Source organism: Eptatretus burgeri, chromosome 1, assembly GCF_056783735.1.
Source record: "Eptatretus burgeri isolate ZD-2024b chromosome 1, Ebu_testis_v1, whole genome shotgun sequence".
In the NCBI taxonomy this organism is placed as follows: domain Eukaryota; kingdom Metazoa; phylum Chordata; class Myxini; order Myxiniformes; family Myxinidae; genus Eptatretus; species Eptatretus burgeri.
In genome coordinates this window covers 81,998,385-82,016,690 of record NC_140961.1, presented here as the reverse complement: position 1 = coordinate 82,016,690, position 18,306 = coordinate 81,998,385, and the positions used below count along the sequence as shown (strand labels likewise).

General features: G+C 39.8%; 1 protein-coding gene across 1 annotated transcript in view; it reads right to left on the bottom strand.

Moving 5' to 3' along the window:
* Positions 1 to 18,306, bottom strand: part of LOC147034841 (inactive rhomboid protein 1-like) — a 112,895-nt gene that overhangs the window by 56,744 nt on the left and 37,845 nt on the right. The window contains exons 2-6 of the mRNA XM_085890340.1: positions 8,635 to 8,774; positions 5,715 to 5,845; positions 4,837 to 5,038; positions 352 to 537; positions 50 to 172 (exon numbers count right to left, since the gene is read on the bottom strand). Of these exons, the coding sequence (XP_085746466.1) occupies positions 50 to 172; positions 352 to 537; positions 4,837 to 5,038; positions 5,715 to 5,845; positions 8,635 to 8,733 (741 nt within the window). The 5' untranslated portion in view covers positions 8,734 to 8,774. The remainder of the gene's footprint in view (positions 1 to 49; positions 173 to 351; positions 538 to 4,836; positions 5,039 to 5,714; positions 5,846 to 8,634; positions 8,775 to 18,306) is intronic.

Below are 18,306 nucleotides of genomic sequence, written 5' to 3'. Positions count from 1 at the left end.
AAATTAGTCGACATTAAATCCATAAACATTTATATGAAGAAATACTTACTCGAGTAAAAAAGTTGGTATCTACATCATCAAACCATGGCACAAAGTCCTCATGGACAAAATCTGAAGGGGAGAAACTTCTTCGCTTTGGTTGTTGCAAGCGACATTTGCTCGGTGAGGATCCCTTGTGGTAAGGTAACAACATAAATATTCAGGTTATGATCACACAAAAACAGGAGTGAATCACATGATAACTCAGTTGCAAAAGTACTTCCTATCTATGATTTTTGCACATTATTGAGGTAATACTTCACTTTACCACTGTACTTCAGTTATTCAGGTGAGTGTGACTGTTATGTTTACCTTAAGCAATGTGCTCGTTGCCTTGCCCCTCAATCCACCTGAGCTTGGCCGGCCATATCCAAAGGATGAGCTGGCTATGGAAGAGAGGGATATGACACCGGGGCTATGTGGAGTCGGTGGATTGCTGGCACTGCCAAACTCGTCTGCATTACGAAATGCCCTGCCACGAGCGAGAGGGTCATATACCTGTGTGGAACACACCAATGTATGTTTTGAGACATGCAATTATTTACATTTGTCTGTGATTAGTTATGCATGATGCAAAACACGGTTAGAAAACTTGTTGACCCAACTTAAACGAAAAGCCAGGTCCTCCAAATACTACTGAAACATGCAAACATTTTTCACTGCTTAGCACAAGAATGGAACCAAAAACCCAAATGTATACAACCCCATTGTATACATTTGGGTTTTAACCCTTAAAACTATTGTTGGTCATTTGGAAAATTGCATCTCCACATCCTCTCTCAACTAAAGTTCCCTTTTCTGTCATCATTTTCTTGAGAGCTTCTCAATATATCCTCACAGGACAACCATGAGAACAACATGAAGCTTATATTTTAATACAAGGGTCTAGGCTCATAAAACAAATCGAAAAAGTGCAACAGATTTACAGACTAGAAAATGGTATAAGGGGTGGACATACACAATGAGGAAAGGAGGTAAAAGACGAAAACAAGGAACAATGGACCGGAGAAGAACAAAAAGGAGAAAAAATGGGAAAGCAAAACGTGTTTAAAAATGATTGTGGGTGTGCATGAGTGTGTGTTTGAGGTAGTGAGTGGAAACTGCCATTCAAACAATGCTCAGCACTACATTTTGGAAGATATTCCATACTGTAACTCTTAATATGATCAGAATACAAAGTTCTGCCATTTAAGGAACTTCTAGTCCAGCCCCAGAAGGAGACACAAGAAGAGACAAATATAAACATTTGAGGTATTTCAAACAACAAAATCAAAATGGATCAACAGGTAGCAAATTCAAACGCTCATCTCTCACTAATCAACAGTTAAGGTTGAATGAATTAAAGCAATTTGACAACAGATCTAAGCGAAACAGTAAGTTTTAACCGTAGTTTACCACTGTGGCTATTTTAACCATATATATATATATATATATATATATATATATATATATATATATATATATATATATATATATATATATATATATATATATATATATATATATATATATATATATATATATATATATATATATATATATATATATAACCTGGTGTTGGCGCAGTGGTTAGGGCAGCGGCTTGGGATCCAAAAGGTCCTGAGTTCAAGCCCTGTTGGGCCACTGAATTAATACACCAGGGGGTTGACTCAGCCTGTCATCCTTCCGAGGTCGGCGAAATGAGTACCAGTGTACTGGGCCGGTGTATGCCCCGGTTAAAACTAGGTGTACGATATCCCTGTGTCGTAAGAGGCGACCAGGGTTGCGTCAGGAAGGGCATCCGGTGTAAAACATGTGCCAAATCACCATGCGGATCATACGGATGATCCGCTGTGGCGACCCCTAACGGGAGCAGCCGAAAGAAGAAGAAGAAGATATATATATATATATATATATATATATATATATATATATATATATATATATATATATATATATATTTCCAATATGACAAACTAATGTCGATACTTCATTGGGAATACAATGTTAATCCATCCATCCATTGGAACCATACTCTGTGTAGAGCATTGCTGCTGCTTAAGTAGTCTCCTTGGCTATTGGACTCAACCCTGGATGGGTCGCCACTCCGCCACATGATACCAGCATGCTGGCACTCATTTTGCCGACCTCGAAAGGATGACTGGCTGAGTTAACCCCACCTGGTATTAACTCAACTCAGGGATTTGAACTCAGGACCCTATGATCCAAAGCCCACCACCCTAACCATTAAGCCAACACCAGGCATTGCACAATATTAATGCTTCTGGGTGAAATTGCTGCTGCACTAACATAACAAACTCTAGCATTTCCCAATATCACAATGATGACACTCTCACTATGTCTCTCCGAAAGGACTAACTGGAAACACAACCCCCCCCACCCCATCTGTTTTCTCAACAATCCCCTTGAAGAAGTCCTTTCATTCAAGCTTTTCGGTCTCACTCTCCGCAACAATCTTTACTGGGAAAGCCACATTTCCAAGCTGGCCTCCAAAGCCAGTTGCCGACTGGGCATCTTCCATCATGCAAAGTTCTTACTTGGCAAATTTGAGCTCCTAAAGGCCCAGTCACACCTTGACGTTTTAGCCAGCAATGGCAACGTATTAAAATGTATGTAAAACGCTCGCTTACGTTGAACTTTTGATGTTTTTTTTAAAAGATTCGGACATATTCATAACGAGTTGGTCTTATGCATAACATATTAGAAACGGACACAGAACGTTTCGTTGTGTTATAGATAACTTATACCAACGAATGCTGAACCTGTTGTCGGCCTTCACAACCTATGCCCAACGATAGCCTAACTTAGGCATAGCGCGTTGCACGCATCGCCGACGATGATGAGGCGTAGGTTATGGAAAGGCTGCCGCACGCACAATGATTCAAATCATAACCGCCGCAGAAATGGAAGTGTCAACATCGCAGTCGCACCTTGGCGATCTTGCCAGCGTATGCCGACCTCTGAAAAATGCGTCTAAAACGCTGGCGCATGTCAAATACGGTATGGGTAAGTTTGGTATGCGTGACTAGAACGCTAAAGTACGCTATCATACGTCGTATTAAATGGAGTACGTCTTGTAATTTTAAACATGTTGAAAAGTTTACGAAGTACTTGCCGTATGACACACGCTCTGCATGCGATGGGAATAAGTTGTACGCACGATATGCGATCGTTGACACACAGACACACGTTACTTGAAAGGTACTCATAAGTCGAAATACGTCAAGGTAATGGTTAGCGTCAGTGTTCCACACTCCCGGTTTTTTTTTTCTTCGGTATGACAGTGTTCAGTGTACAGTGCAGTTATGATTTAATTCGTTGAGCGGCAGCCTATTAATTATATTATATTATAACCGCACTAGAAATTGAAGTGTCAAAATCACCATCATACCGAAGGAAGGAAGAAAAAATAAAATAAAATAAATAAAACCAGGAAGTCTGGAACACTGATGCTAACCATTACCTTGATGTGTTTCGACTTATGAGTACCTTACAAGTAACGTGTGTCGACGTGTGTCAATGATCGCGTGACGTGCCTACAACTTATGGCCAGCGTTATGCGGAATGTGTGAGTCATACGCTGGCATAAGTATTAAAATTTCAAGCATGGAAAATTTGAGGACAACCGAAAAGTACAACGTTTAAAGCCAGCATACAACGACGTATGGCAGTGTTTTTCAGCGTGCTCTCAATGTTATCTAAACTTACCCATAACGTATTCAACGTGTACCAGCGTTTTAGACAAATTTTCCAAAAATCGGCATAAGCTGGCTAAAACGTCAAGGTGTGACTGGGCCTTAACCACAGACAAAGCTTTCATCTGCAGCCCCATGGAGTATTGCTCTCCACACTGTGGTGGTGCTCCAGCCTCACCTAGCTCGGCACCATGCTGTGGAAACCAAGGCTTTTAGGATCATTGGTATCTCCCATGATGAAGCTGAGTATTTGGGTCTCTCACTCTCTCGCTGCTGGTAGATCGGTGGTCTTTCTGTCTTCTACCGTCTCCTCTCCGACCTCCCCCTCGACTCCATCTGTGTTCTGTCCCACCTAGATTTCCGCAGGGCACGAAAGGTCCACCAAAAAAAAACCCTTCTGGTGAAACTACCAAAATCAAGAATCAGTGCTCACCTTCACCATTTTGTTCCTCTTTTTTCCCCCACCTTTGGAACAACCTCCCAAACTCTCTTCGATCCCACTCCTCCATCCAGGTCTTCAAAACAGCTGTTCACCACCATCTCGTATCTTCCCCATCCGTAACCTTGATATTGTCTACCCCTGTTAATCCACCCCAACCCACCTCCTTCAAATTCCCTGTTTTACTTCCTGAAAGTTCCTGTAGTGTCCATCTTGTTTACCCCGTGTATACCACGCCCCATCCCTCTCCCTTCCCCAGATCTTCGAATGTCTCTGTTCCCCACTGTTTTGTGCTTCCCACTCCCACCCCTCCTATCTCCTGCTCCCCTTGTTATATGTTCTTTGCGTTAACTCTTATATGAGCCTCGATATTGTATCAAAAAAAGGCATTGATGATACATTTAAATGTCCCTGATTAAACATCACCTTTTGGAATGGAACTAAAGACAAAACAAAAAGACATGCAAAAATCAAATTATGAGACTCAACATAATAGCTTTGTACACTAAAATACCTTTGTAGGCACTTTCAGTTTTACCAACAAGTGGAGATGAATCAGTCAGGGAGGGTACACCAGTAACAATTGGACATTTGAGTCATTTCAATAGTGTCACCCAGAACTATTGAGGTAATAATTATTCACCATAAGTGGTGGTTTCTTACCTTCTGCATGCCCACAAAGAATGGAGGGGGAGTTTCGGCACTGGCCAACGATACGGAGTCATGGTTTTGTAATTCGAGCTCCTTACGATCCTGCCTTCGCAAAGACCCTAAGCGCTGGTGGCAGTGCCTGAGTGCTCTGCGCTGCCATTTTTGTCGCGCTTCTTTACCTGCCTTTCCAACTGCAAACCACTCCGAGAATTGCCTGGGAGAGAAAGGAGCTGCACTCAAGTCCTGCATCATTTTCTCTCAAAGAGTTGTATTTCAACTACTCTTTATCATTACATAAAGCAACTCATATTGAATGAATTGGAGCATATGGAAATGGTGGAAGTGGTGTACAAGTGGGTTGGATATGGAATATTAAGTGGTGTCTAATGTGTTGTGACACAGGGTTTAAAGTGGTGTAATAGGGTTGGATAGGGTATATGAGATATCAGAATAGGGTGTGTGAGAGGGTTTGAAGAAGTATATAAAGTGGTTAGATTAGGATGTGTGAGAGAGTTGCAAGTGATATATTAAGAGGTTACAGGTGGTGCACAAGAAGGTTGAATGGAGTGCAAAAGATGACTGAATATGGTATATTAAAAGGTTTGATGTGGTGTGTTCCAGGGTTGAAAATGGTGTGTAAGATGAATGGAATGTTTGAGAGAGGGCTGTGCGAGAGGATTGAATGTGGTGTGTGAAATTAGTTGGTCAGGTGTAAGATGATTGGATAGGTGTGTGTGAGGGTTTAAATGAGATGTATAAGGGGATTTGATATAATATGAGAGGATTTGACGGGGTGAGTAAGAGCTCTGAATGGGCTGTGAAAAGTTATTCAGAAGGGTACGTGAGGTTGAATGGGTGTGGGATTATGGCCATTGCTTGTAATTGTGTACCGGGATATTCTTTGGCAGAACGATTCCTGTGTCGGGAGGGGATGTGATGGCAGTTCAAAGATGCTCTGAAAATGCTTCATGGACCAGCTGGGAGATCCTGATGCAGCGCCGTATGTCGGGATGCCCCATTGCTAAAGCACGTGGAAACATAATGAAAGAAAATCATTCCCTCAATATAAGCATTTTAAAATATTATCTTTGTACTTGCATTTCTATTTCATTATGTCGAGGTGGTGAAAATATTTTTTGCAAAGTAAAAAAATGTAAGGTTAAAAAAAAGAAGCAAAGGGGTGTGCAAAGGTGGAACGAAGTCCTACCACGTCCACCTCCATTCGGTAAAGGATCACGTTTCAAGGAGCAAGTTGTGAAGTTTTGATTTCAATTTTTTGTTCCGAGGGTTCTTTTCAGGAAACCCGGACGACCTCCAATTGTAGTTCATTTGTGGTATCATTCCCGGTATCATTTTAAAGATCTCAGTGAGGTTCATATTTATCACTCCCATTGCTCCAACTATCACTGGCACATTGCTGGTGCTCTTCAGCTTCCAGATTCTCTGACTTCTCTCTCACCAACTTGTGGGATTCTTTTAAGGGTCAGAGAAACGTTTTTGGCTCAAGTCTTTCACAAATTAGCTGGCCAAGCCTGATGTTCTACAGGAGGCGATTTGAGGAGGAACTTGTAATTTTTTCAGAGTGCCAGTGCTAACTTGCCTACTCTTCATAAATTATGTGATGTGAAGCTAACAGTTATGGTAGGAAGAGACACACCTCTGTGAGGCAGTTTCCACATTCAATGGGAAACCTTGATGCACTCACCCATGTTACACCCTCATGTAATCCCACTTCTGCATCCCTCCAATTAAATTCCCCTCTTTCTGCATACCCCCTCACCCCACCCTCTCAAAGCTTCATGCTCACCCACCCCTCAAATCTCTGCCCTCACTCAACTCATAAAATCTTCCCCCTCACACCACACACTCAAGGATTCCTCCTCACCCTTCCCATCAAAGCCTCACACTCACCTTGCCTCGCCAAAGCTTTCTCCAATCCCACACCCTGCAAACGCCGCATCCCCTGCCTCAAACTGTGTAGACCTCAATCATCTGAGGCTTCTACCCAAACCTGAGAGATCTCTCAATCCAGGTCACTGCTGATAAACCTGACATCATCTGTTTAACAGAATCCTTCCTCCCATTTCTCCCTTTTGCACCATTAAAACCATTAAGTTCTCTTCCCTCTTTTCCGTACCCCTCATCACTCATTGTAAATAAATTATTCTTGTTGTATTTCAAATCTGGTTGTCCTTTCTTCCAATGGTCCAGCAACATCCATATGTAGATTAGCTGGGAGGTTATAATTCCAAAAATAAATGGCTCTCATATCAGTCCGGCATGGTGCTAGCAGAAAGCCTGGCCGCATTAATCAAGATCTAATAAAGATAACAACGGCACAATTGCCGAGGGCATGATTTCCCAGTAAGGAGATCACGTGTTCTTAGGTAAACGGTTGTCAGACGTAGGACCCTAAGTCACGTGGTCAAGTTGTTGGCGTTCGCGGTCGATTATCGACCCGCCACAACATTAAGTTATTCGTGTGTGATGGCCTCGATTCCCAGTGAATCCGGGGAGAACCAGAGATAACCACACCGTCGTACCACTGCAACTCAGGGTCTGCAACAATTTATTAACTCTGTATTGTTCTTCCATGAGGTAAATACAATTGAAGACCACAAGGGAAAAACCAGAGATGTCACTTTTTATAAATTTCAGGGTTATTGCACCTGCCAATAGTTGGCAACATAAGGTTTCCTCTCACAATATTACTTTAACAAATAACCAGGGGTGTCACATAATTTATATGGTATAAAGTTTAGCCATGCAATGAAAAAACAAGTGTTGTCAAAGCTGAACAAGTAGAAATCAAGAATTGTCAGTACTTTACTCCTGGTTATCTCCCTTTCATTCATGTTAACTGTTCCACCATAATATTCAGAGTTGAGAAACTAAAAAATGAAAGGTAAAACTTTCACAGCATAAACTCTGAGCACTACAATGGACTATTTGGTTATATCATGGGCTCCGTAGTTGGTGCATATCGTGGTTCAAGCCTGGTCAAACCTTTATTGTGACTTTTATAGGACCCACGCCATGGCTTAATGGTTAGCGCGTCTGAGTACCCATCCTCATTCGATGTACCCACCGCCCAATCAACCTGCTTAGGTATATGAGGGAGTCACATGAGGTGACTTCGGCTATCGCGGGGGTGGTTTATCCTTGGTTTCCTCCCGGTTTTTCATCATATTAAGTAGTACGGAGTAAGAAATGGAGAATCCGTCGTCATATAAGTGAAATACCCTTGAGTATGGCGTTGAACACCAATCAAACAAAAAAACAATGAGCGTTTAATGTTGAAAAAAATAATCTGTGATCACCAAAGTCATGTAATGTATGCTAATAACCCACAAGCATGAATTTGCTACACATCTTGGGTTAAAATTGCATGGAATTTATGAAACAAGGGAATAACCAGTGATGTCAGTTTGCAACATTGATTCGTTCTTTGCTCTTAAATTAAATAACACAGAAGCTTGGCAAATGCGACATGCTTAATTTGATCGGCCAATGATCACTCTTCCTTTTACTGGAAAAGAAATCTATATGACAGTTATTAAACAGTCCACCAAAGTCTTGAAACTTTGTTTTTCAGTTTCTTCAAAATTGACTTATCCTGACATCTCTGTTTTTCCCCTTGTGGTCTTCAATTATATCACAGACTTTTTAGTTAATGTAAGACAAGTAAAAGTTTTTAAGGTCTTGCATACTTTTGCTCAAGCTGTGGTTCATTGCTCTTTTTGACAATCTCACATTAATGTCCACAAAAGTTCTTACTGGATGTGTGTTCAACACAAGCTTTGCACTCACCAGAACAGCAGGTAGCTCTTCAGTGTGAGGAGGAAGATGAAGCGAAAGACCAGGGGGCTTCTTAGTGTGCAGATTGCTACCCACGCCATGGCTCTCCATGCTGAAGCCCACCAGCCCTCCAACCCTCTTTATTAATACACCTGCAAGCACGTGCATGTGATGGAAAGTATTCCATACCAAGTCAGAGAAGGAGCAAAGAATGTTCTAATAAGCAGAATGGGGGGGGGGGGGAACAACCAGCATCATGCGTTTTGAGGATGACATCAAAAACTGTGCCTGCAGGGCCAAGTTTCATTTAGAATGTACAATATGAATCATACTTGGTGTAACTATAGTAATGAAGGAATAAAATAATAAGGAGTGATAACAAAAATAATTGAGCTTTAATTTTAAATCAATAAAAATGTCCATAGCAGAATTATTGGAAAGTGGACTTGTTCAGTCAGTTGAGTTCAGTCAACAATTGGGTTAGTAAGTCCATTGAGTTTAGTGAACAACTGAGTTCATCCTGCTTTATATGTAAGTGAAGCATGGACTCTCACTTCCACTCACGAAAAGGGATTTGATGGATGCTACAGTCAACTTTTAAGGGATCTTCCGGGTGTCAAGGCCCAGTCCAAAGGTATAGAGGGGTCAAAGGGGTTGAAAGAATGTACATGTCTAATGGTGTTTAAAGGGTCTTAAAAGGACGAATGGGTCTCAGCAGTCTAAGGGGTGTAAAGGTTTAAAAGGTACTTTCCAATAGTATGTAAATAATAGACATAGTTACGGTGAAACTGACGTTCAAACGGGATATAATTAAGAAACATAATTATTTGGGTGAGCGGGGCTTCAGTCAAGGCTTCACGGTGTTTTTTGTTTCTATAAACGGTGGGGGGCATTAATATCTGAAACATTTTTCATCATTCTGGTTGGGGAAAGAAGGGAATAACTATTTTTTTTCCTCATTTTTGCAGGTGATGCCTGAAAGTTTTGAATAGTGGAACACTGTGACCTACAGATGAGAAATCACCTGCATGCATCAAAGAATTGAAGGAAAACATCGATTCAACAATCCACCCAATTGCTCAAACCACATAACATGCAGTAATGAATAATATGCTGATTCACTGTCAGGAATGCAACAATTCCAACCAAGCCCATTTGTCAGATATAATTTTGAAGTAACTGTATTATGTCTAAGCATAATTTCTGATCTCAGTGCTTTACAACCATGTCCTATATGCAGTAATGTATTTATCATGTTCATAATTTTTTTTACAGCATTGATAAATGCCCCACCTTGTATTTGTATATGTACATGTACATATATATATATATATATATATATATATATATATATATATATATATATATGTATTTAAGTATCCATACATCCATCCATTGGTACCATACTCTTTGCAGAGTGTTGGTTGCTGCCTTAGCAGTCTCCTTGGCTATTGGGCACAATCCTGGATAGGTCACCACTCTGACACAGGATTCCAGCAAGCTGGCACTCATTTTTCCAACCTTGAAAGGATGACAGGCAGAGTCAACCCCATCTGGTATTAATTCAACAGGTGAGTGGAATTTGAACTCAGGATCCGAGCATCCCAAGCACAACACCCTAACTATTAAGCCAAAACCAGGCATTATATTTATATACACACACACACACACACACACACACACACACACACACACACACACACACACACACACACACACACACACACACACACACACACACACACACACACACACACACACACACACACCCCAAGTAAATTGGATGAAACTTGATGATTTATGTGACCTTGGTATTTTCCTTATTGACCTCAAAAATTCGTCTTCCGGCTGACCACGACCTCCATCAGGTGGTTAAGTTTCGTGAATAATGGAGTAAAAATGTGACCTGTATACAATTAACATGTTAGACAGACAAGCAGACTGACAAATAAACAGAATAACAGACAGAAAGAAAAATCAATCATCGAGTGACAGTTGGCAAAACAGAACGGCACTGGGTGGAGCGCATACCTCCATCAGGCTGAACAGTTTAAATTTTGTATCCCACTGATAGGTAAGATCTGAATCTGGACCTTAACGAAAATCAAATTGGCTTGTTCTTTTCACCTAAACAACTCTTCCACCTCATTTTTTCACAAGTCATCCACAACTTTTAGAGAAATCATGCTAAACATAGTTTTTGACCCATCTCTCAATGGTGAAGAATCACTTTTAAAAAAAAATCTCATATCCGGATCCGGATTGGAATCTTCACCGAAATTGAATCAATTTGTCTTTTTCACACACACACTGGTCTAAAAAGTTTCTGCAGAATCCATCCATAACCTTTTGAGACGATGCACTATATATCGTTTTTGGCCCTATTTCCCAACGGTGAGGAATCACTTTAAAAATTTTCGAATCCGCAACCGGATTCAGACCTTCACCACAATTGTATCAATTAGTCCTTTTCACACACCCAACATGTCCACCAAGTTCTATCCAAATCCGTCCATAAGTTTGAGATATCATGCAATTTCGTTTTTAGCCCCATCTCTCAATGGTGAAGAATCAGTTAAAAATTAAATAATGGTCGTATCCACATATGGATTCGGATCTTCACCAAAACTGAATAATTTCTTTCTCGTGACAAACCCAGCCTGTCCACCAAGTTTTGTATGAATCCCTCCAAAACCTTTTGAGATATTGTGCTGTGTATCATTTTGGCCCAATCTCTCAACAGACAGAATAACAGACAATATCCAACATACTTGTGAATCTTCAATTTTGCAACTAACAATTAAACAGAGATTTAACAATGTGTGAAAGCGTCATTGCACGAAATATTGTTTCACAATTAATAAGGAAGTGCTTTCGCATTCCACTGAATTAATTCCTTTTAAGATGTTAAATACAAACAAGTTTGTATGAGTTGTGCTGTGTGTAAAATGAATGATCGTTAATTAGTGTGAATGTTCACACGCTTTAATTTGTGTTGTTCCAAAGTTTCCATTTCTGGAGACCATAGAGTGTAACACTACGCTCTCTTATTTGAAACTGAACTGGCTTTACTTTTTTTTTTACTCTTAGTGTTTTTGTTCCTCAGTAAGTTTCAGGTCCAACTGATACAAGTTTGGACCTGTAACAAGTGATTCCTCCAGTCACATCTTGTCTTAGTTCCCCCAATTACGTAATATGTGAACTTCCAGACAGCCCAAAATGCATAACTATTCCCGGAACTAGAAGATGATAGCATTTGGTGACGTCAGAATGTTGGAATTCCAGTTCTTCTTTCACAAATGAAATATATGGCAAGCTCTTTTTAAACATCATCGCACGTGATAAATTTTGCAGGTCAAAGTCCTGGTGTATTTTAGCGAATTACAAACTTTGTACAATCTGAAGAGGCCTTTGACAGCTGTGAGACAATGCAAATGGAATGTTTTAAGTTATCGGTGATGGTGAAGGGTGCAATTCTTTAAGCTGTTCTGGGAACCTTGTAGAAGAGAAGATCATGCCTCAGATTAGGTAACAAAATGCACCTCTTCAAACAAGCTTTTTGGAAATGATGGATTGTAACCAGAGAGCCTTGTGAGAAAATTCGTTGGCAAAACCATGCCTGTATGAAGTCATTTCTAAACTCTTTAATTGACCGTATCTCCTTTTGGGTAGTTGGACTGAGATTTTCCAATGTCTGAATAAGAACGACACTTATCGCAGAGGACACCATGTAACCTTTGATTATTCTCTTACAGGTTATGGAGGCACAGCATATAATGACTATGATCAAATACTTCATATACTGCTGTCTACTCCACAAAATTTCCCCTCACAGCGTTATCGTGCTAATAAGAAAATGACCTGAACCATGTGAAGTGAGTAATTGATTCAAAAGTAGTATGTTCCCTAAATTTAATGGTGTTAAAGTATGAGTAAGTTTACATAATTTGGAAGGAGCCTGAGCAGGATTTAATGTCTGAATTTGAACCAATTCAGGAATTAACCCCAGCAAATGTTTCAATCAATTTTAACAAATAATCCACAAGGAGTCAGATAATGGGAATAAGTATTTTTTCAGGGAAATACAAATAAATTTTATTCACTTTAGATGTAGGAAATGCCATTCTGCCGATATATCTCATGAGGGGCACAGGACAATCAATGATGGCTATATGCTTGCACAAGTAGTTGAGTAGAAGGTGAAATCAAGTGTGCATAGACTTTGAGGAAAAGTCAAGTGCATGTGGGAGAAAGGAATCTATGAAGCAAGTGCATGTGTGGCTGTAGGTGGGGGAGTGAAGAGGAGAATGGTGGAAAGCACGCATGGGGCAGGAAGTACATGGTGAAGAGAGAACACATGGGGACTTTCATTACAAGTAACAATTACAGTGGATTGTACTCAACAAATATCCAATGTGACCTTTCACATTGTGAAGTGGTTTATTTTGTTGGGGTTGGTCTGATAGCCCAGAGATATGCACACTCACCTCCAAGCTGAAGAGCCTGGGTTTGAATCTCACACCCCATGTTTTACAGGCAGGGCAATTGATCAATGTATGTGCCAACCCTCAGATGGATGTAAAACTAGGCATGTAATTTGAAAGAATTAGTTGGCGGCTGTTTAAGATCTCAGTGTCCTTTGCAAAAGAGTCAATGATCTTTCTTGGGGACCCTGAACAAATTACACATTCCTGCTCTAAGGTACAGGGAACATTGCATTAGCAGCTGAGACACACAGCAAATGATGCTACCCACCACATACGAAAAAAAGATGACAACATTATTTCAAAAGTTGTATTGCAACAAAACAATAATCATTGGAAAGCAATGGTTTCACATGATCATTTCTAGTGACCGTCCATACCTTGTTTATATACTTTTTGGAGGAACATCCCTACATCCTTTTGCATTTTATAAAATGTTTTTATTACTTCCCCATCAATTGTAGTGACCTTTGATATGTGACTAGCATGGAATATGAGAAAACAGTTTTGAAGCTGATGCAAACTATAACTTGCTGTATATGTTTAACTAAAAGGAAGGAAAATGGTGCCATTCATTAAGGCATATGTGAGTAAAAAGGAAGAACTGTTTTGTTACTTTCACACAGACTTTCTTCCATTAGTAACCATTAAAATGCTGCCCGCTGGTCAGGGATGGAGTTTACTAGAACGGGCAGCTTTGTTCGAGGAGCTAGCACCGCCGGAAGTCCACAGTTTCAATTGAAAGGACAATAAATAGCTCGTCAAAGCACAAAGTAAAGCAACTGACTATGGAGCCATTCACTCCCTCTGAAAACTTTTCAATCAAAGCTCCTTTCACCCAGTTTTAGCTTTTCTGATTCTGTTAGATATGACTTGAAAATCATGATGCACCAACAAATCTGATGTCCTTTGTGATTTCTTTGCACTTATTTTTTGCTTTCACAACAGCATTTTTTTCACATTGATCTTTGGTTCATAAATCATGTGCAGGACAAAGACGTTCAACTGTTTTGGATTCCTATCTGTCCCGATGTCTCATGATGCTGGGAAAGCAAAGACGTTAGTATAATCCAAGAGATGACACACTTATATTTTTACTTTTATCTCCCAAAAGGTTTGAAGGTTGTTTCTAGAGTAAAAGTGTGTCAAGAATATGAATGTTATTGTCTGAAAAAGAAAAATAAATAAATAAATAAATAAATAAATCGCAATTTTTTTTCACAAATTAACTTCACAGTGTGTCACTGTCAAGAGTATTTTGAGCAAAATTACTCATACCCAAAAGTGGTAAAGCATATTTACTAGTGTAAATTTTATCTGAATGCATATAAAATGTATCAATTATATTTATATATACATTCCTTATTTTTATCATATTTATCCCAATACAGTTTCCTATTTTCACTTTTGAAGTCACTGGAGCACAAGAATGTTTTTACTTTAAGCACATGAATTGTTGCTCATATAATTGTAGTGTATGTTTAGTGGTGATGATAATTTTAGTAGTGGTGATTGTTGCATGGCATACTTTTCTTTCTATTTCCAGATTGTAAATTAGCCTGGAGAGCTTCCATGAGTAACAAGAAAGTCAAAGACCATATCTGCATTCTACACCTACATGCCTACGCTGCACCCAAACCCACTATTATCACCCATCCACACACAAGCTACTGACAAGTCATGCCAACATCCCCTACTCCTCTATCTCTATTGCATCCAGGTAACAATCTAATTAAGATATAAACTTATCCACCTGCCCCACAACCGCTACCTTTCCAGGGAGATCATTCCATACATTAACCACTCTCAACTGAAGCACCACTGCTTTAAAACTGTCCCAACTCTCATTTCCTTTACTCTCAAGCTATTTCTCCTTGTCCTTTGGGAGCATCACTCTGCTGAAAGACTCCATTAAACCTATCTTGCCAACACCCTTCATTATGTTAAAAAATCTCAATCAAATCAGGTTGGTAGTCTCTCTGTCTTCTACCACCTCCTTTCTGCTTTTGCATCCTCTGCTATTTTCATGCATTGTCCCCCACCAGGTTTCCAGGTTTCTGCATGACACACACGGTCCACCATCAACCCAAATCTAGTGAGAAACTACATACATCCAATATCACAGCCCACCTTCACTCATTTGTTCCTATTTTTTTCCCCCAGCTATGAAACCAATTTCCACATTTTCTTCAATCTTATTCTTCCTTCCATGTCATCAAGATAGCCATTCACCACATTCTCAGATCATCCCCAATTCAAAATAATTATATTTCTACCCTCGTTAACCCACACCAATCCCTCCTCAATCCAAATTTCCAGTTTTCCCTCATTGGGATTTCCTTCTGTATCCATCTTGTCCACCCCATGCATCATCTTGTCCATCCCATGCATCATCTCCCACCCACCATTCCTTCCCATACCCTTTGTTTGTCCAATGTCTCCCTCTATCTTGGCCTTCTACTCTGCTGCTTTTACGAGTGTCTCTGCTCTTCCTTTTGCATCCTGTTATGTCCTGATCATTTCAGTGCACCAGCTCTTCCATGAGCCTCAACGATGTACACAAACAAAATGAATAATAATAATAATAATAATAATAATAATAATAATAATAATATTCCATTCGCAATCGCCTTCTTTCCAATGTATAACAAAGAAGACACTAACTGGTCAGCATGAAAGGAGTCAAGTACTGGATTATCAATGTCAAGCTCATGAATCTAATTTTGTTGTTCAGCCAGGAATGCAAGTCAAATAATATGGACCTGTTCATCTATTCTCTTGAGCCAATGATACTCAGTATTCTTTTCCTGTAGTAGGCCCAATTATACCAGATGGAATGTTTGCTACCACTTATCACTTCTCAATATGGACAACACACATCCTAGTGTGTGTCATTTGTTCGAAGGGGGAGCCCACTTGGTGAGATGAACCAACACGCAAGCCAGTAGATATGACACAAGAGGAGACAGTGAATGTCGATGCTGCATCATAGTTAACAGGAATAGCATTCATCGCAGTCTGAAACAGCAAAGAAGCAATGGATGGTGATAAGAGCAGTGCACAGCTCCATATAGTTTGTAAACTTCTATCCAAGGCAGCCATAAGCTCATTGGAAGACACCACAAAAATACCTAAAGGATTACAGTGTTCAGAAGGAGAATGAAGAACTAAGCAGAGTGATTGCTGATCATCAATCTACAAGAAATCCATTTACTCATGATGCTGACAATAAAATGCAGTCTCACTTCTGGGAAGAAGGATGTTGATCCTGTAAAAGATAACCTGCTGAATTACGTTGAGAAGGGCCAGGCCTGGAGTGATGAATTCCAAGATGCCTCTTTGCAGATCTCAGCCATTTTGAGAGGCCAATCCCATACATAAGGTCAATAACTTGTGGATGAAAGGAAGTTATGCAGGTGTTCTTCACCATCATCAGGTATATCTGGGAGTAGATCTATTATGATATATTGGATACAATTTTACTCAAGTAAATCTGGTGAACCATTTTTGGGCATGAGAGATTTTGCACAAAATATTTTTGAGTGATATTTTGTTTCTTGAGGGTTTTGTTTCTTTGAGGATGCCACACTTGAATGCTAATTTGTGAAAAAGTGTCCAAGTATATTTTTGTCAGATGGCGAGATTCGATTCCTGAGACATTTTAACCCTAGAAACAATCTTTGAACATTTTGGGAGATACAAGTCAAATAAAAACGTGTCAGCACTTGGCCTAACTTTATGCGAATTGAAACGACCTTATGAGGCAATGGGCAAACTCATATTCATATCGTGTATAGAAGGTGGACCACCATTCCCAGCATCATGAGACATCAGTTCAGATAGGAATGTGAAATAGACTAATGCAGAAACCACCTGATATTGCCAAGATGGAATTATTGGCAATGCATTCTGTCCTTGCTTTCCAGAGCTCAGTTTAAATCCATGAGGATGGAAATCCAATCTGTTTTGGCCTGATAGGTGGGATACTGCATTTTTAATTATTGCTTTTGTTATGCTATAAATAAAACATCAATCGTGCGTTTAGCCAGTTGGTCTCACAAATGTTTCACAGGCAGAGTGATTCATCATTGGGTGTGCCGTCCCTCAGATGGACGTTAAACTGGCTTCCCATTTGCCAACATTAGTTGGCAGTGTCCTTTGCAAAGAGTAGTTGAGCTATCACCGGCACCATGGCAAAATTCCAAATTCGTGCCCTAACCTTAGTTGAGCATCAGACTTGTCCAGTGGATTCGTAAAACAGTTTGGCCAAAACGCAACAAGAACATGGAAAAAATTGTGGCCATTAAAGAAGAAGAAATTGACTGCATGCCAGTACCCAGCATGCTCAAGTTCTCCAAGAACCTTTCTGCAACACTCCTGAACTTGCAACTTATCATTGAAATGTATTAGGTCGGCTAACTCCCTCCCAAATCCTCATACTTTATTATGTGCACCACTTACAGTATATCCACTCCTATGATATATTTTGATTGTAATGAATTTGCCCAGATTGATGCACAAAGTTTTGTTAACCTGACAGACACCACATTATACATTAATAGGACAACACTCATGACAGTCATGTTAATATAATATGCTGTTCTTGCCAACCTGTAGTTGTTTGTCCATTTTCCATCCTTTGTAAATGCTGAGCCTCAAGTGAGGAAGCTTCACACACCATTTTTAAAGTCTTTGGTGTGACTTGGCCAGCATTCAAACCACCAACCTACCATAATCAGTGTGAATGCTCCAACCATTATGCCACAGTCTGGTTAAAGATAACAACATGATCGTTGAGAGACATAACTTAGCATCCACTCCGAGTGCAATAGTAGGTTGCAAAATCTTGCTTGCAAAATCTCAAAGCAAAAGCTGGTGAACAATTGTTCACACCTTATGATATAAAATCATTTATTATGAAATATTTCCTCTTTCACAACAGTAAGTATCTCCACAGCTTTTGCATTCTTTATGGAATCTGGACATGCACACATTTTGCATACATATACACAAAACAAACAAAGAAAATAAACATGATGACAAGTTGCAGTTTCATACCAATAGTATAAATAGGAGCATAGTATCTTCACAGCCTTATGAAGTGATATGGATGACAAAAGACCAGCATGCTGGCATACCAGAATGGCAACATCAAATTCCTATACACATTTGGCCAAACTTATCTAACTCTTCACCACAC